Here is a 27,995-nt window from a genome sequence, read left to right on the forward strand (position 1 = left end):
TCAGCCAGTCCAGCCAAGGTCAGCCCTCTCCATGGGGTTGCTCCTTGGGCTCAGTGCTGTCATTTTCCAGAGGTATGGAAACTCAGTTTGCTAAAAATAGAGATACTGGGCACAAGAGAACTCCATCTGGGAAGTGGGAATAATAAATCCCCAAGTCAGTGTGTGCAGAGGAGGAAGGCAGTGCTGCTGGAGCACAGGCAGGTCGCTCAGGAGCAGCTCCCATAGTAGGCAACTTGCTTGTTGATGGCATCTCGGATCCTTCCCACCTGCTCCTCCAGGCCTGACAGCCTGGCTGTCTTGGACATCAAAGCCTTGTTGCTCTCCTGAATCTCTGTCTGTAAAGCTGAGGAGAGAGGGCAGGAAAGGGTTATGTGAGGGATGTGGTCTGGTGCTGGTAGCTTAGCAGTAGTGGTAAGACTGTGAGCTCTAGGTGAGCAACTGGATTTGATCTCAGAGGTTTCTTCCAGCCACAACAGTTCTATGTGATGATAGAACCACATAGATGGAGGAAGCCTCATGGTCATTATCCTCCCAGCATCCTCCCCTGCATAGCTTTGGTGGGGTGAGAAAAATCAAACATCCTGCATTCTCCCTTCTTCCCTCCAAAAAATCCCAAACCCCAACACGACTCCAAATCCACCTGCACAGCACAGCCCAAATCCACATCATCCCACTGCCAAGAGCATGCTGCCTTCCTCATCATTGCTTCTGGCAGTCAAAAGCCCCTTCCCCACCTCAGGAGATGATCACAGTGAGTTCACAAAGGCTCTTACTTTCCATCCTGAGCATCATGGCCAAAGTCTCCTCGAAGAGAGCCTGTGCCTGCAGGTCTATGCTCTGCACCCTGCTGCCCTGCTCTCCCAGGGCTGGGCTCTCTCCCAGCCTTCCCTTCAGCTCCAGGTACATTTGCTTCACTTGATCCAAACCCTGTGAGAGAGCAAAGCAGCACAGCAGTTAGGATCAGGCAAACAGACTGGGGAAAAGGGTTGAAGCCCCATCCCTGGAGACATTCAAGATCAGACTGGATGTGTCCCTGGGCAGCCTGCTCTAGTTGGAGGTGTCCCTGCTGCCTGCAGGGCTGCTGGACAAGATGACCTGTGAAGGTCCCTTCCAACCTGATGTAACCTGTGAGTCTGTGAAGCTGAGCAGGGCTGTGGGCACCCCAGCCACGGCCATGCTGGAGCCTGGTACCTGCTGGGCACTCCTGGCCTGCTGGGCTGCCTCCTGGGCTGTCTGCTGCGCGTCGCCTGCCCGCAGCCGGTTCTGGTCCGCCCCACGCTGCAGCTGTGAGAGCCTCTCCAGCAGCCCAGCCAGCTGGCCTGCCATGGCCTGCACGTTCTTCTCAGCTGGGCCCAGCACAGCCTCGATCTAAGAGCAGAGTGTTCCATGTTAGTGAGGAAATCACAGCCAAGCCCCACTCCCTCCTCCCGGCCTCCTCCTCCGTGCAGGGACCAGTGCCCGAGGGACCCAACACAAAAGTGGGGTTTGGGCAGGGAGGGGGCGCTGCTCCCTCCCAGCTGGGCACAGCAGCCCTGGGGTCGGCTCAGAGGACTCCAGCAGGGAGTCTGAGTGGAGTTTGGATAAGCACACAAGCGAGGCGCAGCAGAAAGGAGAGATTCTAACAGCAAAAGCTTTGCCAGATCCCATTTGCCAGCTGTGGGGGTGCAGCACTCCACCAAAGCGGGAGGAGGTCTCGGTGTGGTCACTGGGAGGCCGCTCTGCATCACTCACTTCATCAACTCGCTCCTGGATGAACCGAAGGGAGGAGCCAGAGCCCCTGATGCTGCCCTGGGCCTCCTGCAGCACCGCGTTTGCGCGCCGCAGAGTCCCAACCACCTCCTCCACGCTCCCCTCCACGGCCTTGGCACGGTTCCTGGGGAGAGGGGGCAAAGGGCCAGGAGTGAGCCCAGACAGCTGCACAGCCTGGGGGTCAAGGATGCAGAGGGAAAAGTCAGAAGCAGGACAGGATTGTTGCCGACAAGGTTGCAATCTCCCTCCTGCACTCAGTTCTGGGCCCCTCACGCCAAGGAGGACATTGAGGGACTGGAGCAGGTCCAGAGAAGCACAACGAAGTTGGTGAAGGATCTGGAGAACAGGGCTGGTGAGGAGCAGCTGAGGGGGGGGTTCAGCCTGGAGAAAAGGAGGCCAAGGGGAGACCTCAGTGCTCTCTACAACTCCCTGAAAGGAAGTTGGAGTGAGGTGGGGGAGTGGTGCAAGAGCCACCATGGAAGGAAAAGCCTGAACCCTTGCATCAGCTTCAGTGAAGGCTTTTCTCCTTGAGCTGGGTGAGGAAGCCCTCCATGGAAAGCCAGGCCCCTTTGTCTCATCCCTTGCAGCAGGTTAAGCAGGTGTCAGACACCAGCAAGCAGTTTACCTATTATCCAGCTAACCTTCTGGCTGAGATGCTGCTGCAAGCCAACATGTGACAAAGCAGATGCTCCAAATTTGCAAGGACAATCTGGAATGACTTTTTAAGGGATCATGGGATAATCTTCCCAACTTTCACCCAGAACACACACAGCCCTCATCTCCTCATGCTCTCTTGTGCAACTGGGATGCAGGTCACCAACATGCAGTAGCAGCAGCAAGGCAACCCTGCCATGTCCCATCACAGCCACTCAGGAGATAGAGAAGAGCCTCCATCACTTTTGGTAAAGACCTTCTGCCACAGGATCTGCTCCTGGCACCCAGATACTGGGGCAGCAGGGAGGTGCCTGTGGAGATGGCAGACTCATTCTCAGGCACTGTATGGACACAGAAGATCCTGGCCAAAAGCTTCAGATTGTGCAATCTCCAGCAGAGCAAGATTTCCACCCAAGCGCCCCCACGTTCACTCCAGCTGAGCCATCTTCAGCTGCCAGAAGTCCCTGAACCTCAACCAACCTGGCTTGTTCTGCTTCCTGCTGGAGCTGCTTGGCCTTGGCCATGTCCTGGGCTGTCTGGGCCAGGACACTCTCAGGGCACTGCAGCTGAGTCGCCAGGTTTTGGATCTCGGTCATTTTCCTCCGGACCGCAGCAGCATCCGTGGGCAGCTGCAGGGAGAGAACTGACTCACTGATCTCCTGGATGGTGGCAGGGTCCATGTCCTTGTCTGGGGAGCAGACAGACAGACAGAGGAAAGGTGAGAGTGCAAATGCAAGGGAGGAAGAGGCCAGCCAGCCACACACACTCTTGCACCCAGGCTCTTCAGACAGCTGCCAGCATCCCCCCTGAATCTGGCCCCCTTCAGTCCAACACGATTCTCATTCACACCAGCAAAACACTCAGGAAAGGACCAAAATGAGACCTTTAATGAAGACAAAAATGACAGAATGCCAGGTTGGAAGAGACCCCAAGGATCATCTGGTCCAACCACTCCAGCTGATGGTAGGATTGAAATGAGCTGGCCCAGCACCCTGTCCAGCTGCGTCCTGACACTGCCCAGTGTAGGGGACTCCCCTGCAGCCCCTGGGAGATGATTCCAATCTCTGACTGTTCTCCAGGGGAAACATTTCCTTCTGGATCCCAATGGGAGTCTCCCCAGCAGTAACTTGTCCCCATCACTCCTTGTCTTTGCCATGGGACTCCTTGTGAAAAGGAAGTCTCCATCCTTCTGGCAGCCACCCTTTATGTCCCGGTCCATAGCAACGAGGTCTCTCCTAAACCTTCTCCTCTCAAGGCTGCACAAAGCCAGCTCTCTCAGCCTCACACCCCAGAGCACAGCAGGTAGCCCTCACTGAGCAGGTCAGGCTGTGTTTCAGGACAAGCCTCCTCTTATGGCACAAATAAAAGTTAATAAATCTGAGGAATCAGAGGCAGGCAGAGCCCAAGGGACATTAGCCCAGCGATTAGCTCAGAAGTATCTTCACTCATCATTAACACCAGGCAGCACCAAATGACCTGGTTTTCTTCTCCAGCTAATGCTCATGAGGCTCATTATGTTATTACAATCTGTCTGTGAACAATAAGTCATCCCAGTGGTTTGTAGGACAACAAGGGATTCATCTGAGCAACAGCCTGCTCCAGAGAGGAGCTGCCTGCTTTGGGGCTCAGTGCTGCTGCTGAGCTCCTCTGCCCCAGACAAGGCCAACATGCTGCTGCTGAGCTCCTCTGCCCCAGTCAAGGCCAACAGCAAACCTTCAGGGAGCAGCAGACATGGGGATGGGTTTGTCCTCAAGTCCCAGAGATGGCCCAAGGCTCTTCAGCAGAAAATAGGACTCCAAGCAAGCTGCTGTCCATGCTACAGACCAAAGACCACCTCCAGCTTTTCGTTACTCTTAACTCAGCTCATTGGTTTAGGGATAATATTTGAGAGTGGTTCCTGGAGAGATGTTGGAGGCCCCTCCAGTACCTGTAGGGGGCCTACAGGATAGCCAGGAAGGGACTTTTTGCAAGGGCATGCAAAAAGGATGAGGGGGAATGGATTGAAGCTTAAGGACGGGAGATTTAGACAACAATGAGGGTAGTGAGAGACTGGAACAGGTTGCCCAGGCAGGCTATGGTTTCCTCCTACCCAGAGGTGTTCAAGGCCAGGCTGGATTAGGCCTTGAGCAACTTGGGCAAGAGGAATTAGATGATCTTTAAGGTCCTTTCCAACCCAAACCATCCTGCAACTCTATGAAGCCCCCCACACAGAAAGGTTAAGGCTGTGTGTACCTCCTGCCCTGTGGAGCTCACAGATGACCTCCCACAGGTGTCTGTAAGGGAGCAGGCAGGGTTTGCCCCAGGGGAGCTGACACAGATAAAAGAGCTGGGATTAATCTGAGTCAATCTGAAGAGTGTGGTTAAACCTGAGCTAAAGCACAGCTGCTGACAAAGCCACAGATCTGGGTCCTGCTAGAAGGTCTTCTCTGGTTTCCAGAGGACACTGTCCCAGGCTCCCTTGCTATGAAGACATCCAGGTGCAGGCAAACTGAGCACCCCAGAGCTCAGCTGGGGTGAGCTGTCCAGCTGCACTGCATTCTCTGCAAAATCCACTTTGCCATGCACACAGGGACCTGCACACACACAGCTGCCACACTTCCACCTGCCAAGAAGGTTCTGACTTGCTGGATGAACTTCTGGACACGCCTCACATCTCCTTCTATCTGGGTCCTGGTCACGCTCATCTGCTCCGCCAGCCGCCGCGCGCTGCTCTGAATCTGACTCACAGATGTCTCTGTTGTTCTGATCTGCAAACAACAGCAGCAGCCTGCTGGAGACATTTCCTCTTGGTCTGCCGTGCCAGCAGCCCAACCTCACCTCTGAGTGGCCTGGGCAAGGCTCTTGGCTATGGTGCTGCTCCCCATTCTTCACATTGCCACCACTTCCAAGGGTTGTAAATCATAGGAGCCCAGAATCCCAGGCTGCTAGGGGTTGGAAGGGACCCTTGGAGATCATCCAGTCCAACCCCCCTGCTCCAGCAGGGCACCCACAGCAGCTTGCCCAGGAGCACAATGGCCAGGGGGGTTTGGAAGCTCTCCAGAGGAGGAGACTCCACAACCTAATGTTGAAGATTGAGGGCTGGATTTGCAAAAGCAGCTCTCAAAGAGCACAGAACTGTTTCAAACACCTTAGAAATGGGTTGTGAATGACTTCGTGATCTCCCTTTATCCTGGCAAGCCCCCAGGAGGCTGCAGAAAGAAGCTGCAAAGCACTACCACACCTACTCAGGGGTAAAGGAGACAGACCTGTGGCATCAGACAGGCTTCCACATCCCCACCCCTTCTGCCACTCTCATCCCAGCCCAGGAGGAGGACAAGGCTTCCTCCTGGCACTCCCAGAGCCACTCCTGTGCCACAGAGGCAGGACTCATGCAGCAGGGAGTCCCCCACTCACAGACTCCTCAAGTTCTGAAGCTGCCCAAATGATCAGAGTCACAGAATGGTGGAGGCTGTAAAGCACCTCTGGAGAGCGTTGAGGCCAACCTCCCTGGTACAGCAGGCTCACTCAGAGCAGGTTGCCCAGGCTGGCATCCAGGTGGGTTAGGAATGGCTCCAGAGATTCCACCACCTCTCTGACCAGCCTGGTCCAGTGCTCCACCATCAAGTCTCATTGAGTTTGAAAGCACGGTATTGATCACAGCTCCATCTCCACAGCTGTCCCCCCAGGCTCCAGGGGGTTGCAAAGGACACCAGAGGGCTCACTGCCCACACTCACCAGCTGTGCTGTCTCCCGGAGCCTGGTGCTGAGGCTGCCCAGCTCCCTGGCAGCTTCCCCAGCCGTGGCCACGGCCCCACGGGCCAGGGGGAAGATGCCATAGCAGGGGTGCCCATCCCTGCAGCTGCTGCTGTTGTCCCTTGGGCACAGCAGCTCCTCACACCGGGCTGGTGTGCAGGTCTCCACTCGGAAGCCACCACAAACCTGGAGAGGGAGAGAGCAGTGGGGCAGTGAGGGCACTCCCCTCATTGGCCTGACCTCAGTGCCCTAGGGGAGCAAACCAGGGGCCAAAGCTTTGACAGGCCCTTGCCATGGAGGACTTGTTGTGAAGTTGTGGGAGCTGTGCATGAGAAAAGGGATGGAGCCAACCCACCCCAGTGGGACCAGAGGTGGCACCAAATGATGGAGATCACGAGTGTGCTGGAGAAAGGCAGCCAGAGCTTGTGTGTATGGCAGAGCTGAATGCCCCACCTGAGACAGCAACACAAGGCTGGCATCTCCTCACCACCCCTAGCTGGAGCAGAAACAGAAGCTAAACTCCAGTGGCTCATGAAGAGTAACAGAGCACAGCTGCACGGAGCAGCATCTCATTTACTCTCAGGACAGCAACTCCTGCCCTCATGGCAGGGGAACTCTGTCCAAGCTGTGCACCTTGCTTTGGGAGAAGGATGAGAAGCCCCTGGACATCAGTAGGTTTCTTTGCATGGCATCTTCTAGAGTTACCACCCACCAAAGGGTCACTGCAGCAGGGGCCCAGCCAAACCCAGAGCCAGTGCAGGCACCAGCACAGGCTGGGCGCTCAGGAATGTGTTGATGCTCTGAAAAGCAGAGAGGGGAGGTTGGTGGTCTCCACAGCAACCATGCATTAGGAGACACTGAAATGGATCTCCATGGCAATAACAAAGCAGAGAAGGAGAAATAAAAGAAACCTCATCCAGAAATTAAGTGAGGCTTTGAGAGCAAAGAACTGACACATGCGAGAGGCCCCGGAGGGAAAAGTGTGTGCCTGGGAGGAGGCGGTGGGCAACGCTTTGCTGCCTGTGATCCGCAGGCAGGAGATGCTCAGACAGTTCTGCACTGATGTCCCAAAGCAGCAGGTTGCTTGGATGTCATTTATGAGTCTCTGCACACAGACTTGGCCCTGCCATGCTGGACTGCTTGAGGAAAGATGCAGGACTGCAGGGGGAGGCTTCTCCTGGGCACTACAGGAACTTGTCGAGAACTACGCACTTGGGGAAGTCAGGAAAGCACGTTGCATCCTCACCTTATTTATGACAGGGGTCAGGTTGGGGGATGAGGCCATCTCCCCCTTCATGGCCAGCAGCTTGGAGGTGGACTCAGCCAGCCCCCCCTCCAGCCCCGCGGCACTCCTGCGGCTCTCCCGGGCCTCGGCCAGCAGCCGGGAGGCGCTGGTGACCGTGCTGCTGGCATTGCTGGATGTCTGGTAGGCAGAGCTGATTGTCTTGAAGGCTCCTGCAGGAAGAAAACCACTAAATGGCACAAAACGCCTCCGTGACTCAGAACTGCAGCACAAGAACCTGAAGTGAAGGCATTGAGTGTACCCTGGGAGGGGATGTGCAGAGAGGAGCAGGACACAGCGGAGGATTAGTCACTGAGCAGCACGGAACAGCTCCTTTGTCTCCCAATGCCTTCCAGCCCCCCCCTGCAGCGAGCTACAGAGCTCTGCCGAAGGACCCAGCTCTGGGCTGGGGTTTAAAGACTGACACAAAAGCAGGATGATGCCCACATGCTGGCCATGGGCTCCCATGCAGCCCCGAGGTGGGGCAGGCTGGGGCTTTCAGAGGCCTTTCCCAGGCTCTTGGGCAGGCCCCACCGTTCCCTTCCAGTGCAGCTGAGGAGGAGAGCGGTCAGGACGTGGAGCTGTGTGTCACAGAGTCACAGAATCATCACAGAATCATCATCCACCTGGCTAGAAAAGACCTTAAGATCATCAAGTCCAACCATAACCTAACATCTCCCTGCACACAACTGTTAGACCACATCCCTCAGCACCTCATCCAAACGTCTCTTCAACACCTCTTCCACCAGGGACGGTGGCTCCACCAGCTCCCTGGGCAGCCTGTCCCAGCACCCCGTGAGCCTTTTGGTGAAGAAGCTGTTGCTAATATCCAACCTAACCCTGCCCTGCTGCAGCTCGGGGCTCGTGTCCGCAGCTCGCACGTCCTCGTCTGGCCGAGCTGGGAGCTGCAGCACGGAGCAGAAGGCAGCAGCGAGATGCTTGGAGAGGAAGAGCTGCTGCAGGGCTGGAGCTGCTGCCTACCACCAGCGCTGGCTTAATTAGCTCTTCTCCCGAGCTCCTGACAGCCTGGCTCCCTTCCCCACCCCTCCAGCCCCTCCATCTGTGCACCACCTTCATTATGCCGGCTTCCTCCAGGGTTTGGTGACACATTCCCAGTGGGGTTTCCCCCTTCCCACCGCTCCCCAGCAGTGAAGTTAGTGCTGGCTGGGGGCCAGGAGCATGGTGCCCATGGTAGAAGCCACCCAGCCCAAAAAGCTTGGAGCAAATATCTCCATAGTAAGAGGTCCTGGGTCCCACACTGGAGGCAGAAAGTGTTCCTCTCAGTGGGGAGGGAAGATCTATTGGTTGCTCCTAAGCTGACAGCAGGTTAAAAGCTCCATCTCATCCACACAGCTGGTGGGAAACCATCAGGCACAGTCAGGATGAGGTAAATTAATGGCTGCAAATTAAGAGATATTACAGCTGCAGCACTGTACCTGACAGATCCGTGCTGTGGCTGCTTTCAAGCTGGCTCTTCTTGCTTTGGTACTGGGTGTTAGTGATAAACAAGCTGCTGTTGAGGGCTTCCAGCTCCCGTGAGAGAGAGGCAGTCTCGTCCCGAAAATGAAGGTCAGGATTTATGCCTTGGACCTGCTCTCTGGGGAAGGAAAGGCAGAAAATGTGAATTCAACAGGAGAGCAAAGCACCAGCAGACAGAGCAGGGCTCCTCCCTGCTGGGACACTGCCAACACCCGGTGAAGAGGCACTTCTGAGCCCACAGAGCTGCTGGCAGAGGGCACTCCACGGCTTTGCAAGGTTTGCAGAGGTGGCAGAGAGCAGGGCTGGGCTACAGCTCTCCCACACCAGGCCAGCTTGCAGGACTGTGCCCATGAAGGGACCACACATGCCGAGGATGCCAATCACCCAGAGTCTGTCCACCAGCCTCCTGCCCCTGCAGCAGTTTGCACCATTCTCTTGCATCCCTCATGAGCAGAGCAAGACCTTCAGGTGCAGAAAGAGCAGAACGTGTGCGAGCAGCTCAGTGTGCTGAGCACAGCGAGCACAGGAAGCCAGCCTCTCCTCCCAGCCAAGGGATGCACCCCATGAGCAGCATCCATCCCTCACCTGATGGCAGCGAGTGCCCTGCCCACCTGGGCCAGGCTCTGCTCTGTCACAGAGGAACGGCCGAGGACACCCTGTGCGCGCTGCACGTTGCCCTCCGCCTGCGAGAGCCGGGGGCCAAGGTGGGAGCCCCCGGTGCCAGGGGCCAGGTGTGAGGTGGAGTTGCTGAGGCCAGCCTGGCGCAGGAGCAGGCGCTGGATGTCTCCATCCTGGGTGTGGAAGCAAGGGTGGCACAGCTCACAGCCTGGGTAGGTGCTGCAGTGGCCACGCTGGCAGCGGTCGCAGCGGGCACCCGTGACACCCGGGCGGCAGAGGCACTGACCACTGCTCTTGTCACACCCCACGGCCTCTGTGCCCTGGAAGTCACAGTCACACTCTGGGGGATGGAAAGGGGAAGAGAGACAGAGGTGAAACCCAGTGAAAGGGAGAGAAAAGCTCCACAGTTCTTATTGATGTTTCTATTCACATCTGTACAAACCCAGAGCCTGCTCATGGGATGCCAACACAACCTGAGGCCCAAGCCCATCCCTCAGCCCCTGCAGCATCTGGGAAGAAGGTGGCATGGGCACAGCAATGGGAAGAGTCTCCAAGCCCAGTTGCTTGCCCAGCTCCTGAGCCTGCAGAACTAGACCAGCAAGGCTAAGGGGCTCACTCAAGGCTACCAGGAGGAGACTGGTGGATACTTGGGAGATGGGAATGAACTGGCAGCCTGCTCCAGAAAGGACGTTTCTCTTACAAAACAACATGGGAAATGCTGATGGGAGGACACAGGCAATGATGCCAAGGTGAAATGGGTGCTCCTCACCTGTGCACCTTCCCCAGGCATCTCCATAGTGTCTGTCTGGGCAGCCCTGCTCCTGCATGGCAGAGCACGTCCTTCCTGTGAAGCCTTCTCTGCAGGGACACTGTCCTGTGAACTGAGGCAAAGAGAAGCATCAGGGAGAGCCAGCTCTGGGCACCTGCCTTGGAAAACCTCCCTCAGCTGCTCTGGAGCACTAAAGCCAGGACATGGAGCTCTGTGTCATACAATCATCATGGAGTCATGGAACGACCTGGTTGGAAAAGGCCTTTGGATTGAGTCCAACCATAAGGCCAGGCTGGACGAGGCTTTGAGCAGCCTGGTCTAGTGGAAGGTGTCCCTGCCAGTGTCAGGAGGCTTGGAACTAGATGATCTTTAATGTCACCTCCAACCCAAATCATTCTATGAATAACCTAACATCTTCCTGTACACACCTGTTAGACCAGGGCCCTCAGCACCTCATCCAAACATCTTGGATAAGCACATGGACAATCTTCTCTGCTCAGCCTGTGCCCCAGGACATGCCCACGCTGCTCATGCCAGGCTGAGGCTCAGCCAGGGCGACCCAACCAACCTCCAAACGTCTCCAGCGCTGCAGAGCCGAGTTCTAAGCTTTAGTTCAAAGACAAAAGGAATCACCCACATCTCCTCCTTGCACTGAGCTCATTTGGAGTCTGTCTCCAGCTCTCAGAATTTGTCATGGGTTTATCTTTTTTCCTCATTTCACTTCAATTTCCCCAGCTGTCCTTCAAGCCTGAAGTGACACACACGCTTTTCACTGACAAATGAGGATCATTAACTTGCCTTGCCTGCATGAAGATGTCTCATTAGGATTTCCTTGCTAAATATCAGGCCTTTTAAAATGCCTTCATCTTGCCTCAATAATTACCACCTCCCTTCATTTTCCTCAACAGCCTGCCAGAGTTTTCTAGGAAATGGGAAAAGGCAAAGAAGAGTTGGAGGTGCCAGGCAATGCACAGCCCTGTTTCTTGTGGAGGCTCCCACGGGTGGGACAGGATGACAGAGCCACCCAGCAGATGGTTTTGATGCTCCAAGAGAGTACCAGTGTGGTGCTGCCCAGCAGAGATGCAGCTCTGGTGGTTGGGACAGCTGTGCAGCTCCAGCCCCACCCCTGCAACCAGCAGTCCCTCATAGCACCAAAGATTCCTAGTTTCACAGAATGGTTTGGGTTGGAAGGGACTTTAAAGATCATCCAGTTGCAAACTCCCTGCCATGGGCAGGGTGGGATACCTCCTACTAGGCCAGGTGGCTCAAAGCCTCAACCAACATGCCCTCAAAAACATCTAGGCAGGTGGCATCCACAGCCTCCCTGGGCAGCCTGATCCAGTGTCTCAGCATGGAGGAAGGGAGGCAGGGAAATGAAATACTGCTGAAACGTGCTGGATCTGCTCTGAGGAGACTGAGGGTGGGCTGGGCAGTACCTGGTTGCAGTGGGGGCTGTGGGAGCCCTGGGGGTGGCAGCCACAGGCCTGGCAGCCACGGCCACTTTCCAGCTGCCAGTGCCCGGGCGCGCACTGGCCGCAGTCGCTGCCCACCACGTTGGGCAAGCAGAAGCACCTCCCAGTCTCATCATCACAGGGCATGTCCTGCCGAGTGCCCAGCACATTGCAGCTGCATCCTGGAAGGGAAAAGGTTTTGTTACAACAGGAATGGGTGCAGAGCACCCAGCCCAGCTCCTCATGAAGCCAGGTCCTAAGAAGGACCTTGCAGCCACCCCCAGATGAGCTCTCCTGTCTCTCCCACATCTCGGAGGTTCTCAGGAAGGGGCTACAGCCCTACACTCCCCCAGAAGCCACCTCCCCTGGGCTTTGTATCAAGCTTATACCCAAGACATGCCACAGCTTGAGCAAGGAGCTTTGATAAACCTCTGCAAAATGAGCCTTGGAAACACCAAATCATAAAATCATAGAATGGGCTGGGTTGGAAGGGACCTTAAAGATCATCCAGTTCCAGCCCCCCTGCCATGGGCAGGGACACCTCCACTAGCCCAGGTCACTCAAGGCCTCATCCAACCTGGCCTTGAACACCTCTAGGGAGGGGACATCCACAACCTCCCTGGGCAGCCTGTGCCAGTGTCTCCCCACCCTCACTGGAGATAATTTCTTCCTCATCTCCAGTCTCACTCTGCCCATTTCAAGCTTGGAATCCAAGCTGGCCAGAAACAGGTCCCCTCCAGAGCCACTGAGGATACCGGGAAGCAGAGGGTGTCCCAGGGTGTACTCACTGTGGCACCCCATGGGGTTGGCATTGTCCAGCTGGGCAAAGCCTGGCTTGCAGAGGTGGCAGCGATCCCCCTGCACGTTCTCCTTGCAGACACAGCGCCCCGACAGGGGGTCACAGACCGAGCCGGGCACGGTGCCATCCGGGTCACACTCACAGGCTGCAAAGGGGCAAGAGATGGCCTTGCTGAGGGGCAGGAAGGGGTCCAGGGAAGGAGCTGTGAGGGTTAGCCAGACACTCACGCAGACAGGCCTCAGGATGGGTCAAATCCTGCTGCTGGTCTCGAAAATAGTTGCTTTTGCAGCGCTCACAGCTGTTGCCTTCAGTGTTGTGCTGGCAGTTGTCACAGACTCCCCCACTCACCCCTCCGCTGGCACGGAACAGCTCCGGGTCAAAGTGGCACGAAGATGAGTGCCCATTGCAGTTGCACCCTGAAACAACCCAGCAAAACATCCCAGTTAGCAGGGACCTGTCCCAGTTAGTGCTGCAGCCTTGCAAACCCCTCTGGAGTGGCAGCTCTGGCACTAGAGGGTGCCCGTGTCCCCTGTGTGACACTGCGACGCTGGCTAACCACTCCAGGACAAAACTGGCACCAGCTGGGCACCGTGGCCAAGCACTGGTGCAGCTCAGGAGCTGGCATCACCCAGCTGCAGCCTCATGGAGCGAAGCCCAGCAAGCTGGGGTTCCACTTACAAAGAGACTTGTGCCAACATCCAGCCACTCAATGTGTGTCAGCAAGGGCTCCCAGCCCTCTGCTGCTCATGGCTGTGAGGATTTAGGAAAGGCCTCGGGGAGGGGAGAGGGGAGAGGCCTCGGGGAGAGGGGAGAGGCCTCAGGGAGAGGGGAGAGGCCTCGGGGAGGGGAGAGGCCTCAGGGGAGAGGGGAGAGGCCTTGGGGAGGGGGGAGGGGAGAGGCCTCGGGCAGGGGAGAGGGGAGAGGCCTCGGGCAGGGGAGAGGGGAGAGGCCGTGGCCGTACTCTGGCACTCGTGGGGGTCGCTGTCCTCGGCAGGTGCCCAGGGCCGGGCATGGTAGAGGTCGGCGCAGCGGTCGCAGTGGGGCCCGGCAGTGTTGTGCTGGCACACGCAGTGCCCATGGACCTGCTGCAGAGACAGTGCTTTACCCCTCCTGCATGGCAGCTGCTCGCTTCAGAGCTTCACCCTCCTGATGCCTTTCCTGCACACGCCTGGCCTGCTCCTGCCCTGTTCCCTGCAGAGGGATGAAGCTCCAGCGTTCGAGCAGGGCTGCTGCAGCACCAAGGTCAGGCAGAGCGATGCCAACCACCTCTACCCCCTGCCTGAGGGCAGCCAGGCTCAGGGCAAAGCAGACAAGCACAAGCTAGGAATAAAAAATAAAATCCCACAACAGCTAAGAGCCTGCCCTGATAAATCCTCCCAGGCAAGAAGGAGCCCTCTGAAACCTGCATGTCTCCCACCCAGCCAAGATCCGGTGCTGGCAGGAGCAACTTCCCACCCTCTCACAGTCACTGAGCTTCAGAATTTCTTCTGAAGCCCCTCCACCATCTTCCCAACACAGAGGAGAGGTTTACAGGGGGGGTAGTAAAGGCTTCTGTCTCACAGCCACCACCCCACTGCTGAGGCAAAAGAGGGCATCACTTCCCCTGATGACAAGCAGCCTCTGGCCACGTCTCACCACTGGCCATGCTCTCAAGGTGTCCTGAGGAGGACTACCTGGATGCATAATGGAGCCTGGTAACACAGAGATGACCTTTGTGCCTCTCACTTGGTTCCAAGGCTCACCTCGGGGTGCGGCCCCTCCGCAGGGCCGCAGCGCTCGGCGTGGCCGTGGCAGAAGCAGCTCCCCAGCACCTGCATCTCCGTCAGCGCATAGAAGGTGCTGGGCGAGTGGTAGCCCTGGCGCGGAACGTGGGGGAGCTCGGTGAAGTTGATCCTCAGGTTGGTGAATGGCCCCAGCCCTGTTGGGGACCAAGGAGAGGTGTGAGGGGACAGACAGGAGGCACTGCAAGTGGTGTGGAGGGCTTGGAGCAAGAGACAGACACCAGCAGGGAGAGCAGCAGCTGAGTCAAAGACCAAATGCTGCTCCTTGACACCTCTGAGGCACCTGAGCAGCCATCAAACATGTGGCAAAAGGTCTTTCCTGAGGGCCTGCTCCCCTGCAGGGCTACTCCAGCTCAGCATTCTCCACCACATGGGGGAAAAAAACATAGATAGCTCCAAAGCTCATCCAGTCCAACCACCCTGCACACAGCAGGGACATCCTCCACTGGACAGGTTGCTCAGAGCCCTGACCAGCCACACCTTCAACTACCTCCCTGAGCAACCTGTGGCACCCTCATGGTGCAGAACCTGTTCCTAACATCCAATCTAAATCTCTTCTCTAGTTTCAAGCCATTGCCCCTCATCCTTCTCTCAGACATGAAAGAGGCTGGTCACTTACTGTCCACAGTCTGGCTGTGGGAGGAAGTGATGGCAGGTGCCAGGTCTTGGATGTTGAATGTCACCTTAGAAAGGAAAAACAGAAGTTAACAAGCAGGAAAGACAAGGAGCTTTCTTCTCACACTCTGGGCAGCAGGTGCTCTGGACCCATCTCTGAGGAATATCACACCACACATGGAAAAGACTTCAGAGCTGCAGAGGATTTTGCAGGAGGACCAACAGAACCTCACAAACCAGTGAAAGCTTCCCATGCAGAGGGGCAGGAATCCTCCTGAGGACTGCCCTCAGCAGTGCTGGGTGTCCACAGCTCCATCCCCACCAGGTACAACACATGGAAAAGCCTTCCAGGCCCCCACGTCCCAGCAGCATTCTGGAGACCACCCACCCCAAATGCCAGGCCACAGCAGGGGGAAGAGGTACACGTGGGGGGTGCCTGCCACACAACCCCACAGATCCTACCTTGCCCCCATGCAGAGGGTGTCCCTGCAGCACCTGGCACCGAGCATCCTGCCAGCTCTCAGGGGAGCCCTGGGGCACGTGGGGGAAGGAGGTGGCACAGTCAGAGGCCAGGTACTGGTACACCTGCCAGGTCCTGCCGAAGTCAGTGGAGCGCTCGATCAGCATGGCAGCAGGCAGCGGGGACTGCAGGCAGGGAAAGAGGACATCAGTCAACCCCAGCCAGCTCCCACCACAGGGCCTGGGGATGCCTCTGTTCCTCCTCCTCATCCCTCCAGGCTCAGCTCTCCACAGGCTGTGGGAGCAATCCCCTCCTCTGCAGGTTACCAACAGCTCCTGGGTCCCTCCGCTCCCTTCAGCCAGCCCTGTTGCAACTACATAGTAGACTTCTGCACCAAGGAGACTTCCCAGTGGGCAGATGTGGGATAGGAGTCCACCACCCTAATGGTTATGCTCCTCCCAAACACCCAGAGGGACAGCCATGAAACACAGAAGAGGGAGGAATGGGGATCCTCCTTCTTATGGTTGGATTTGATCTTAACGGTCTCTTCCAGCCTAAATGACTCTGCAGAGCCCACAGGGAGCTGTGCACTAAGATCTCCACATCCCACAGAGTGCCAGCAGGGCCCATCCACCATCATCTGTGACCTCCTCATGAGCAAAGGTGCTGCACACAAACCCTGAAGTGAAGCAGGATGCTGCTGAGCTGGAATGTCTGCTCCAGGTCCAGCTGCAAGGACACGCGGTCAGCACCTGCAGGCACAGGAAAGGGAACAGCTCAGCTGCCCTCCCCCAAGACATTTGGTCCCTTCTCTCTTTCCAACCTACTGGGCTCAACACCCCCTCCTCCTCTTCCCTTCATGCTGTTTATTGCTAGGAGCCCAGAGCTGAGGTGTCCCAGGGGTGCCCAGGGTGGTACTCACGGTTCTGGGACTGCCACCAGCGCGCGTGCCCGGCCGAGGCCAGGACGTTCTCCACGCGGTGCCCGCTGGAGGAGTGAGGCAGCCGTGAGTCACACCTGCAGCATCTCACACTCCACTGGAAGAGAAAGGGGGGGGGGAGTGACCACTGTGTGCAGCTCTGGGAATGACCACTGTGTCCAGCTCTGGTGCCCCCAGCACAAGAAGGACACTGAACTGCTGGAGCAGGTAAGAGAAGACCACGAAGGTGATCAGAGGGCTGGAGAACCTCCCCTGTGGGGACAGGTGGAGACAGCTTGCAGCTGTTCAGCCTGGAGAAGAGAAGGCTCCAGGGAGACCTTAAAGCAGCCTTCCAGTACCTGAAGGGGGCTATAGGAGAGCTGGGGAGGGACTTTGGACAAGAGCTGGGAATGACAGGACAAGGGGCAATGGCTTTGAGCTGGGAGAAGGGAGACTAAGACTGAAGATTAGGAAGAAATTCCTTCCAGTGAGGTTGGGGAAACACTGGAACAGGTTGCCCAGGGAGACTGTGGATGCCCCCTCCCTAGAGGTGCTCAAGGCCAGGTTGGATAAGGCCCTGAGAAACCTGGGCTAGTAGGAGGTGTCCCTGCCCATGGCAGGGGGTGTTGGAATTAGATGATCCCTTCCAACCCAAACCATCCTATGAGCCTATGATTGTCCTAGCTGAGCTCGGGGGAAGGACCCTGCTGTAGACCCTGGGGGCAAGGTGCCCAAGTGCCCAGGAACAAAGGGCATGGGTACAGCTGGCTTATCAGAGACCCAAAGAACTGTCATCAATAAGAGTAAGGACACCCAGCAGTCAGTGGTCCCCTCCACACCCCATTAAAGCACACCACTGAAGGGGTTGTGGACTGCAAGCTAAAACCAAACCACTTTGGATTAAACCACAGCTCTGGCAAAGCAGCAAAAATGCCCTTTTGGAAGCAAACCCCTTTCTCCACAAAGACAACACTGAACAGAAAGCTCTTTGCAGCTCTTCAGGCTCAGTTTGCCTTTTCCACACAGCCAGGAGGAGTCTGGCTGGCTGAACAGAAGAGCCTTTCTCTGGCACCCAGCAGCCCCCTGCGTTCTCCCCCGGGGAGCAGGGCAGCAGCAAACAGCTCAGCAGGGGAGAAGTCAGTGGGTGGGAAGTCGAACAGCTCAAAGTTCAGCCCTTCACTTGAGCAAGTTCTTCAAGCTGCAAACAGAGAAGTGGCACAGGGAACGTGGTGCTGGGAGAAACCCAGGTCCCCAGGGAGCAAACACATGCCCCAAACCTGACTCTCCAAGCGACGCGCCGGGCGGCCGCCGCGATGGGGCTGCAGGGGACGGGCAGCACATGGGCAGGCTCAGGAACGTGCAGAAAGCAGCAGGAGAGAGATTGGGCAAGAGAGGGAAAGTGAGGAAGGTGCAGGCACCAGCCAAGGGGAGAGGCAGGCATGGGATTGGCAAGTGGAGCAGGCAAGGACTGTCACAAAATGAGTGGAGAGTGGTGGGTTGAAAATCCCTCCCCTCGCACCCCGGTGAGGCCAAGGTGGAGAAGGGCAAGTCATAGAACCAGAGCATCACCTGGTTGGAAAAGACCTTGAGATCATTGAGTCCAGCCATGACCTAACATCTCCCTGCACACCACTGTTAGGCCCTGTCCCTAAGCTCCTCATCCAGACATCTCTTAAACACCCCCAGGGATGATGACTCCTCCAGGGGGATGTTCAAATAGCAGATGATGACAGCCCACAGCCCGTGGGGACAGGAGGGACCCTGCCTGAAGCACTTAGTACCAGCTATGCTCAGAGTGGGGCAAACACAAGTGGCTGCAGAGGCCACTGGGAGGGGAAATCTGGTGCTGAAGGCATGAAATGAAGCATTCAGCATCTCCAGTCTGATGCAGTGGAGAGGAAGAGCAGATCCTGCTCTCTGGAAAGGCTTCTGGGGCTGCCCAGCCAGGCAGAGTAGTTCAATTTATGGGGAACACTGCCCCAAAAGCTAAAGTGATGTGAGGTATTTCAACTGGAAATTAAAGCTATTGGTAAAAGCAGTAAAGTGTCCTCCCAAATGGAGCAGTGGGACTTGCACTTCACACCAGCATGGCCCAAAGCCTGAGAAACTGGGGAAGATCAGGAAAAGGGTTTGCTAGGGAAGGCAGGCTCAGAAAGGTCATCCTGGAGGGGAGGGAGTTTGGGGAGAGGTGATGAGTATGTCTGGCACAAGGTCTGACAGCTGACACTGGGACAGCAATGAGATACCCTGCTGCAAGTGCTGGCAGCCCCTGGGGTGGTATAGGGTGACACCAGAGGAATGGGCATGCTTGGGACCCCAGTGATGAGATCAGCTTTCTGTGGCAGAGCAGAGGCACTGGGTGACAAGAAGCACTTTACACCTCTGTGCTAAAAGCCTCCCCAGCTGATATTTAAACAGGCCAATTCTGACCCAGAAACTAAAGATGACCCTCCACAGGAGCTGGGGTCAGGAGAGATCTGTGCCTCAGAGAGGAGATGGTGGCCAGCAGGCCACAAGTGGCACAAAGACTTCTGGTTTCCTCTCTGAAAGGTTCACTCATGGCTACCAGCTCCTGGAGCAGGCTCAGCTAAGACAACCAAGTCTCTTAGTCCTACAAAAAGGGACTTGGCTTCTCAAGAACTATCTTGAGTTGTAAACTTAAACAGAAAATCATGGAAACCTGGACCTGAATTACCTTTCTGCTTGCTCTCACACAAGCCACAGCCTGGCCTTGACCAGCAAGCACTAACTGGTACCACAGCAGGTGCCTGGTGCTTCTCCCATGCTGATGCTCCAGGAGCAGACGGCACAGGGCAAGGTGGCAGCCAACAGATGTGAGCTCAGACTGAGGGTTGGGTTTTGCTCCTAACAAAGCCCAGACCTGACTCTGCTCTACCCCAGGCCTGGGCACCCAGGATATTGAGGAGAGAGCCTCACTTTTAGCTGATCTGTTTCCATAATGTTTTCCACAGTCTTTATGTTCTCTGTCTATAAATATCCAGAACAGGAGTTGGCCAACTACAATATTTATAACAATATTGCAAAGTAAGCAAACAGAGGATTCAAAGTATATAATCATGCAATTTCCCTGGCTCTACCAACTCCTCCTGGCTCTGCCAGCAAGAATCAGAAATAATGGAGCTGGGTCCAGGCAGAAGAACTCATTTCAGATAATGACTGCCAGCAGCAAATTGTCAGGGAGCTACAGGAATTACCTCCTGAAATAATCCAGGGAGCAACTCCCAATAACAAATTAAACCCCACAACAGTTCTGAGTGTGATTAGCAGAAGGCAAGGGAGGCTTTCAGCCAGGGGAAAGGTTAATCTTGGCTAAATTCTTCATCAGGAGTGATTCACACACACTCATTAGACCATTCACACAGACACACAAGTGCCTCCAGCAGCTACAAAGCCCTGTTGGCAGAGGGGCTGCAGCCACACTTCGAACTGAAGCTTAAACTGTGTCAGACAGACCCTCCCCTCCCCAGGCAGCCTGGGAGCTGCAAAAAAATATTCTCCTGTATAGATTTTTTTATTCTTTTCTTTCTTTCTTTCTCCTCTGGCTCTTTTAATTAAGGCTAAAATTAACACTGGCAGCAAAATCCATCTCGGGTCCTTGGAGCCAGTTGTGAAACCCTTGTATTGCACAACAGGACTGGCCAGGACTGGCTGTGACTATCTGGCTCAAAGTTCCTCAGGACAGAGGGGTTTACCAAACCTGCCAGCCCAGTGCTGGGCTGAGGGGAGATCCACCAGAGCTAAGGAGCCTTCCCCCAGCTCTCCCCTTCATTCTTTACCAGCGTGGCAACAGGCTGAGTGGGTCCCTCAGAGCTGGGCTTGCCTGGAGCAGGGCCATGGGACTACGTGACAGATGGAAGTGGATGGGTCTAAACAGATGGAAAGTTCAGGGTCTAAATTCGGTCATCAACCCCTGGGGCAGCCTCAGCCCTGGCTCTCCAGCACCTCCCTGCCAGACACCAAACTCCCCAGCCCGGCTGCTGCTGCAGCAAAGAACTGGGATGTGTCAGAGTAGGTTTGGGATGTGAGGCTGAAAGGGTCTCTAGGAAGGAACAAGAAGTTGTAGGTCTGCATGGAAACCACCAGCCACCCTCTGTGCCTCCAAGCTACTCTGAAGGGTTGCTCAAAATATGGGCTTTGGAGGCTCAGAGATGAAAGGAAACTCATTCCAGCTTTCTGGCAGGTAATTGATGAGGCAGTGAGGAGAGGAAGCTGCTGTGCTGATAATGAACAGAGTCATGGCTTAGAAATAAGTGGGGGGGGGGAGAAGAAAAGAAAGAAAAGGAAGAGGGTAAAAAACCCTCAACAACAAACCCCAAGAAATCAAACAACCCCTAAATTATGTCAAGGTATTGTCAAACTTGCCCATCCAATCCCATCCCATCCCATCCCTGGGACTCTCTCTGCATGGTGCATGCAGGGACACAGGGACAGTCCCAGCCCTCCTCCAGGGGCTCTCTGCAGCTTTGCTGCAAGTCTTTGCTGCTCTCCTGCTCTGACCTTGTGAACCTCTTGAGCAGCCTCTCATGCTTCCCCACTCATGCAGGGGCAGGGGGGGGAAAAAAAAACCTCAAACAATTTTAAGCTGATGGACTCCAACCAAAGAATTTTAAGTAGCTCTTAGCTGCCATTTTAATACGAGTAGAGAGCCCTTGAAACAAAACCTCCTGGCATAGGTGCACAACCCAAAATAAACTGGAGTTACTCATCAGCAAAAATGGGAAGCTGCTTCTCTCCAGTCATGAAATGAAAACCTCTCCTAGCTCTGCAGCCTTTGGTGGTGCTATGCTGAACCCAGCTTGGTGTCAGCCAAAGGCACTGTGTCAGTTGGGCTCCTGGCACCCAGCCTCCCATATGGGAGCCCTGGAGGGGGGCTTGCACAATGGGTATTGTATAGGGACAGCAATTCCTGCTCTGAGTTTATTTAGGGACAATCTGGAGAGCAGTGGGAATTTAGATGGATGCAGAGAAATGCAGAGTTACTGGGGGGAAAATGGGGTTGGTAGCAAAAATAGACTTGCTGGAGCAAGTCCAGAGGAGGCCACAAAGATAAGAGGGCTGGAGCACCTCTGCTATGAGGACAGCCTGGAGAAGAGAAGGCTCCAGGGAGACCTTAGAGCTGCATTTCAATGTCTGAAGGGGGACCTACAGGAAGACTGAGGAGGGACTGTTTAGAAGGGCCTGTGGTGATAGGATGAGGGGCAATGGTTTGAAACTGGAGCAGGGGAGGTTTAGGTTGGACATCAGGAGGAAGTTCTGCACAATGAGGGTGGTGAAATACTGAATCAGGTTACCCAGGGCTGTGGTTGAGGCCCCATCCTTGGGGACATTCAAGACCAAACTTGATGTGGCCCTGGGCAGCCTGATCTGGTTGGAGGTGACCCTGCTGACTGCAGTGGGAGTTGGACAAGATGACCTTTGAGGATCCCTTCCAACCCCGTGCAATTATCTGTGAATAAGTTACCTTGGGAACAAAGGCACCTCTGAAAGCCAGGTTATGCAAGCCTCAGCTCCCAGCCACTTCCATTCCCTGTTACCACCTAGCTGTGCCAGGCTGGAGGAGCAGGGCTCATCCTGCCTGTGGAGAGCTCTATCCATTTGCCATGGAAAAAGGCAGCAGAAGTTCCCCATGGTTGTGTCAGTGTGGTTAAACCTGTCAGGGAGCCACTGGTGTATGCCAAACTGGAGAGTGCTTCTGCTGTGAAACAGGTCCCTCTCTTAGCCATCACATCTAATGTCACAGCCCTGCCTGCCCAGTCAGAAGGGACACTGGAAAGTCAGCCCTGAGGTTATGCTTGGAATACAGAGAGAGAGCTCTGCCCAGCAGCTTGGTTTTACCAGCGACCCCCAAATTGAGAGGTGACAGCAGAGGTGGTGCAGAAGACACAAGCTGGACCAATATCCTGGCTCTGGGGCTGAGGGAAAGGGATTCATTGCTCCTGCTTGCCAGCAAGCACGTGGGTGCCTCTTTTCCTCACCCCATCTGTTCTCACATCGTCTCTCCCCAGCAAAACTTCATTTCAAAGCTGCCAGGAGGACGAGTCTGCAACACCCATCCTGCACCAGCCTGTCTCCACACACCCCCACCCAGCACCCAGGTCCTGGTGCCTCTGCAGCTTGTCTGCAAGGGGATGACGTGATGTCTCCCAGCATATGTGTCAGTTTGCAGTCGTGAGGAGATACAGAGAAGGGAAGAGGAGAGGGAAATGTGGGGAGAAGGCTCTCTCTTCTGCACATCCACTGCATGTAGGGGCACATCCCTGCAGCAAAGAGCAGGGTGTGTCTGGATGCCAGAACAGGATGAGATAAGCACCCAGCAGCAACTTGTGGCTGTTGAATTACCTCCAACAGGTCAGGAACACAAATTATTTGATGCAGCCCCCTGACAGGATGAAGCAGCAGCCTGAACTAGAAGCCTTGCTGGGAGCAGGGCATCACAGAGCTCTTGTGATCCCACCTGACCACAGGTTTGCCATGATTTGGGGGGGGCATCTTTCTGTGTAAAAAGGTCAAGTTTGATGGCATGGGCCTGGAAAGCCAATGAGCTGGGAGGCAGAGTGGAGCTCAGCGTGCTCTGCCCTGTCCCAACACACCCAGTGCCTGCTGGAGCACTCAGCAGGCAGCGTGCTCAGTGCCGAGCCCTGCCTGGCTCATGCAGGTGGGCAAGCAGATGTAACCATCAGACAGCAGCAGCAAGGCAGGCAGAGGCACCAGTCTTGCACATTTCCTCTTTCCCAGACATTGGTCTGTATTTTTGGAAGCAAGGACGATTCGGTGCTGTGACAAGACAGGGAGAGATGCTACAAACCAAACTCTGCCAGGCAGCTGCAGCCACCCACCCATCAGCAGGAGCTGGAACCCTCTGCCAAGCCAGGAGAGTAGGAACCCTCTTGCCAAGCTAGGAGCAACCCTGCCCAAGGAGCCCCCACTCCCACTAACCCATTCAGGGATTTCTCTGGTACCTCTCATCTCAGTTCCCCCCTGGGTGAGCCATGTCTCCAGGACACAAGGGGTGACTGGCAGTGACTTCCCACCCTTCATTCCTCATGCCCCACGAAAGGCAGGTGAAAGAAGACAGAAAATCCTGGTCCTTGACCTTATGCAAACAACATTTTGGTATCCAAAGCCTCCCAGGCCTGGGGTGTAAGGATCCAGACACCCAACTGCTCTGCTGTAGGACACAGGGATCAGCACTGAAACACACATAAGGAGAGCCAACTTCACTCCTCTCTTGCCTTGTCTCTGGCCAAGGTCCCACAGTGACACATGAGGTGTTTGGGGTTCCCTTCTAGATTAATAAAGCACCCAGAACAATCTGTAGCTGCTTCCCAGTTCTGAATGTGTCTTTAAGCTGAGATCCTTGCACAAGCCTGGAGGAAAGAGATGCTCTGCCTCTGTCACCAAAGCAGAGACCTGGTGGTGCTCACAGCCCTCCTGCTGGCACTCAGAAGGGCTAGGTCAGGCAAGGGGATTAGGAACCTGCTAATCCACATGAAAGCCACACCAGGGCCTCCCTTGGCTACAGGCAGGCAGTGTGAGCTTCTCCCAGTCCCCACCAAAGCTGTGTACTTAGCATTTAAATAAAGAGATGAGTTCACTGCTCCGTGAATCGCACCTCAGGCAACCAGATCCTTTCCACACCTCAGCACCTTTCTGACTCCAAATCCAGGCTCACTTTCTTTTCCAATTTTATTTTCACTTTCCCTCTCCCTGCTGAATGGAGAGCAGCCATTTCCCAAGCACTAAGTGACCTCCCAGCCAGGCCATTGGTCTGCCTGCTTTCCACCCCTCATCGCTCCTCTGCCCGTGGCTGCAAGTCCCCTGCGCTATAAATGGCCACGCTGAGGCCCTCCTGGATTTCACTAGCCTGAGCCCACAGCCAAGGAATGGAGCAATCAGTACTGCAAAGTATAAAGGTTAGAGGGACTTGGAGCTGGAGCAGAGGCTGAAATCGAGTGAGTGACCCACCAGAATTGCAAAAGAGGACCCAGGGGCCAGCTGGGGCTGGCAGTGGGGTCAGACAGCATGTGCCCCACCGAGGGCACCGGCAGCCAGCAACAGCAACCCCTCATCCCATGCCCTCTGCTGAGACTGCAAAAGCCACTCCAAATCTGTACCTATTTGGCAACCAAACAGGAGCAAGACTTGCAACCCCAAAAAGATAGAGAGAAAGAAAAAAGTCACAAAAGTCAGGAAGTTAAATGTGCTGACTTTTTCTGGTGCTGGGAGCAGCAGAATTGGGTTCAGGGGATTAAGTTTTTGCTAAAATTAGGGAAGTAAAAAAAAAAAAGGAGGGGGGAAAAAAGGATTAGGAAATGTTGAAGGCATTTGTCCTACAAAGAGAGGAGCTGGGGAGCTCCAAACTGCCCTCAGCCATCAGGGTCCTCGAGGAATTTGCTCGCAGCAAGGATGCTTCCCTCAATTCATCCTCCTTGACATGCATCTGAGAAAGCAGATCCCCCATTCCCAAAGCTAGGATTGGAGAACCCACTTTAACTTACCAGTGGTAACTGTTCCACATCCCCTCTAATCCTTTGTGCTTGTCAGGCAAAATATAAACAACCTGAAAACTGAATAGTTCAGGGACTGAAAGCTAGAAGAGAGAACTGCAGTCGTGCTCCCTGCCCTGCTGCACAGCACCACTGGGAGGCCTCACCCCCTGACTCTGCTCCAAATGGATCATTCCTGCCCCAGGTGTGTCACAGCCATCAGAGGCACAGGCTCCACTTCAGAGATTACAAATGATGACACCTGAAGGCCCTTCAGGATGATCTCTCAAGGTCAAGCAAAGGCAGTAACTAACTCACTCCAGCTGGTACTGGGACAAGCAGCTTAAGTGAGGTCTTGCAGACGCTCACCTCCCCCTCTTCAAGTGAAAGTCACTGTCAAAAGTCAAGCTCAAGAGAGGATTTCAGAGCTGTGTTTGTCTACATTTTTCCCCTAGTACAGTAGAAACTGGGAAGAAAAGAGAAAATAATTGAGCCAGAGCAGAAATAGCTGCTTGTTTTTTTCCTGTCTGTGGGCCACAGCACTGTGAGAAGCAGTGAGGGTTTGCTGGGGAGGTGAGCAAAGAGCCCTGCTCCCCAGCAGCAGAAAAACAGCTCCAGAAACAGTGAGTGGGAGCCTGCATGGAGGAAATGCCTCGAGACAAGTGTCAGCCTGGAAAACAACCTAAGACAGGGCAGATGCTGCAGCCAGCCCAGCACCCAGGAGGATGTGATGCTCACACAGGTCTGGGCCAGGGATCTGCTAGAGCTGCACCCCAGCCAACAGCTCCCAGCCACCCCAGAGGAACCAAAATCTCTCCAGCCCAGAAAGAACATCATTAGGCCCCACCACAAAGCCACTTACTGCCACATCTTGGCCTTCAGCTTGAAGAGCAATTCAAACCAGAAGAAGGCTGAATCACTCAAGCTGGATGTCACTGCAGAACACACTGCAGCTGGAGCTCTGCCATTTCCTCTCCTCTCCAGCATCTCATCCAAGACCCTCTCTGCCTGTCCTGCACTGAACCCTCTCTTCCCAGGGCAGTTATGGGGTTAACATCGACAGAGCATCAGAGAAAGGCTTTAGGAAGTGCTCACACCAGGGACTTCACCCCTGCAGCTCTGTGCTCAGACTCCCCCACAAACTCTTGATTTGGTGGCAGCTTTGGAGCTGGGGATCTGCAGCTGGCTGAAACCTTATCTCTGGAGCTTCATCTCCTGCCCCCGCACAAGCAGCATAATTGGAAACAGTTGTTTGGTCCAGAAGCTTTTCCAAGTCTCTGTGAAAGCCCTGAAATGTTCCCACTTGTGGTTTATAAAGTCTGAGGGTAGGGAAGCCTGGGATGTTTTGGAGGCAAAAGCTTCCATTTTGACCCCAGAGCTTTGCTGCCCTTTCCTCTCCACCACAGTCATGCTCAGCTCCTCTCCTCAGCTATGAGGATGGTAGAGAAGGCTTCAAGGGGTTGCCACAGGCAGCCCCAACAAAACCTGAGTAAGTTAAAGATCCCTGAAAGAGGGTAGGGAGGATAGGGTGGGTGATGGCTTTAGCACCCTTCCATGAGGTTTGGGAGGTGACACATACCTCTCCATGGGGTGTGCAGTAGGTCTCAGGCTTGGTGAGGCCACAGGTGGAGGAGGCTCTCAGGTCATGGGCTCGTCCCAGCAGGAGATCTCTGGCTGGAGGGTAGCAGGCACCCTGGGAGCAGGCTTGCTGTGCACCCAGCAGCTGTGGGACAGCTGGAACAGGAAAACAGGACTTGGGGTTTTGTCAGACAGAATGATGGAATCAGGACTGTTTCTGTTGTTACAGACCTTTAAGATCATCAGTCATAGCCATTATCTAACCCTGGTGCTAAACCATGTCCCTCAGCACCAAACACATCAACCAGCACACCTGCTGGATTGCACAGCAGACCCAACTACAAAGCCATGCTTGGGACAAACCTACCAAATGCATCTGTCAAAAAGGACAAAGGCATTTTGCCCCTGAATCCCCTTTCTTTTTGATCAGAAAAAGGCACTTTGGAAGTGTTTTGTACTGAGAGTTATTTCTGAAACTCCTCTTAGCCATCACCCTGTTTGGTGCCCTCTGTTCACCTACATCCAGCCCCATGGCCACTGGCTGAGGACAGAGAGCAGCCTTTTGCCAAACACCAGCACCAGGATCAAACCCCAGGCCCCCAGCTGCTGCCACAACACTGCTACTGCACACAGCCTCCAAGCTCTTTGTCACTGGGGGTTAGTTTTAGGTAGTGCTGTGAAGAGCAGGGACTTGATGAACCTTATGTAGCCCTTCCAGCCTGAGCTATTCTATGATGAGCAGTGTTTCTGTCTAGCCACCTTCCCCTCATCCTTTCAGCAGCCTTACCCAGGAGGACAAACAATGCCCAAGGCCAAAGCTGGCAGGGAGCCTGCATCCTGCTGAGGACACACCTAGGGAAGAATGCAGAGTGTGAGTGAAAAGGAGCAGAAAATGCCAGGCTGAAGCTCAGGCCCTTCACAATCCTTCTCACTTTACAGGGAGATCATTTTAATTGAGTTACAGCAGAGTAACATGGGTGGAAAATCAATACCAGGAGGAAAATCAGCAGCTTGGGCTGGATTTGGTTTTAATGCACACAGAATCCCAGCTCCCAACCAGTTCATCAAGCACAAGCTTCTCCTAAAGCACAGAAGAGACTTCCCTCTTCCCCAGCACCACCTTTGGATCTTGGTGTTATTGCTGAGGCAAACCACAGGTCCCAGCACAGCTCCTGGCACTCCGCAGAGCTGCAGTTTCTGACTGAGGACGCTGAGAAGCCACAGCCCCCAGCTCCACAACCTGCAACGGGCAGACAGCCAGCACCAAGCCCCAGTGCATGGCTAAAAGGATGCCCCAAGGGGTGTCCACAGACCCCCAAACGCTCCCCAGCCGCCCTGCGCTTTCTGCTCTCCAGCCCCACCCTTCGCCCTGCATTTCCAGAGCGGATCCCAGACCAAACTTCCCTCTGTGCCCCAAAGCCTCATTCTGTGAAAAGAAACCCACACAAACCTCTGCAGAGCGAGTGTGAGAGCCCAGGGGAGCAGCCAGAAACCTCACCTGCCCTCTTGCCAGCAGGAACAGGAGCGCTGTCCCCAGTCCTCGCCGTGCCCCTGGTGCCTGCAGTGTCCCCAGCTCACAGCAAGGACTCTCCTCCCGTGCCA

General features: G+C 55.1%; 1 protein-coding gene across 1 annotated transcript; it reads right to left on the reverse strand.

Annotated features, from left to right (window-relative positions):
* Positions 1-13: 13 nt before the first annotated feature.
* LAMB3 (laminin subunit beta 3) lies at positions 14-27,959 on the reverse strand. Its single transcript, XM_054176384.1, has 23 exons — positions 27,892-27,959; positions 27,181-27,245; positions 26,395-26,549; positions 16,312-16,426; positions 16,068-16,141; positions 15,392-15,574; positions 14,934-14,997; positions 14,286-14,451; positions 13,495-13,643; positions 12,761-12,949; positions 12,523-12,678; positions 11,720-11,916; positions 10,284-10,395; positions 9,482-9,854; positions 8,854-9,014; positions 7,382-7,590; positions 6,118-6,321; positions 5,006-5,150; positions 2,884-3,091; positions 1,732-1,873; positions 1,192-1,368; positions 774-927; positions 14-343 (listed from the first exon to the last, which is right to left on the reverse strand). The coding sequence occupies exons 2-23, from the start codon at positions 27,227-27,229 to the stop codon at positions 207-209; spliced, it is 3,519 nt and encodes a 1,172-aa protein (XP_054032359.1). The 5' UTR covers positions 27,230-27,245; positions 27,892-27,959; the 3' UTR covers positions 14-206.
* Between the last annotated feature and the right edge of the window lie 36 nt (positions 27,960-27,995).

Source organism: Dryobates pubescens, chromosome 35 (genome assembly GCF_014839835.1).
Source record: "Dryobates pubescens isolate bDryPub1 chromosome 35, bDryPub1.pri, whole genome shotgun sequence".
Classification (NCBI taxonomy): Eukaryota; Metazoa; Chordata; class Aves; order Piciformes; family Picidae; genus Dryobates; species Dryobates pubescens.

What these genes read in the sequence shown, in the direction of transcription:
- LAMB3 (XM_054176384.1), bottom strand. Translation starts at nt 27,229, where the DNA reads ATGCAGGCTCCCTGCCAGCTTTGGCCTTGGGCATTGTTTGTCCTCCTG. An exon ending in CGACCCCCACGAGTGCCAGA is followed by an intron (nt 12,950 to 13,494) that starts GTACGGCCACGG and finishes GGGTTGTTTCAG; the next exon opens with GGTGCAACTGCAATGGGCAC. An exon ending in AGGCCAGGAGTGCCCAGCAG is followed by an intron (nt 928 to 1,191) that starts GTACCAGGCTCC and finishes GCTCTCTCACAG; the next exon opens with GGTTTGGATCAAGTGAAGCA.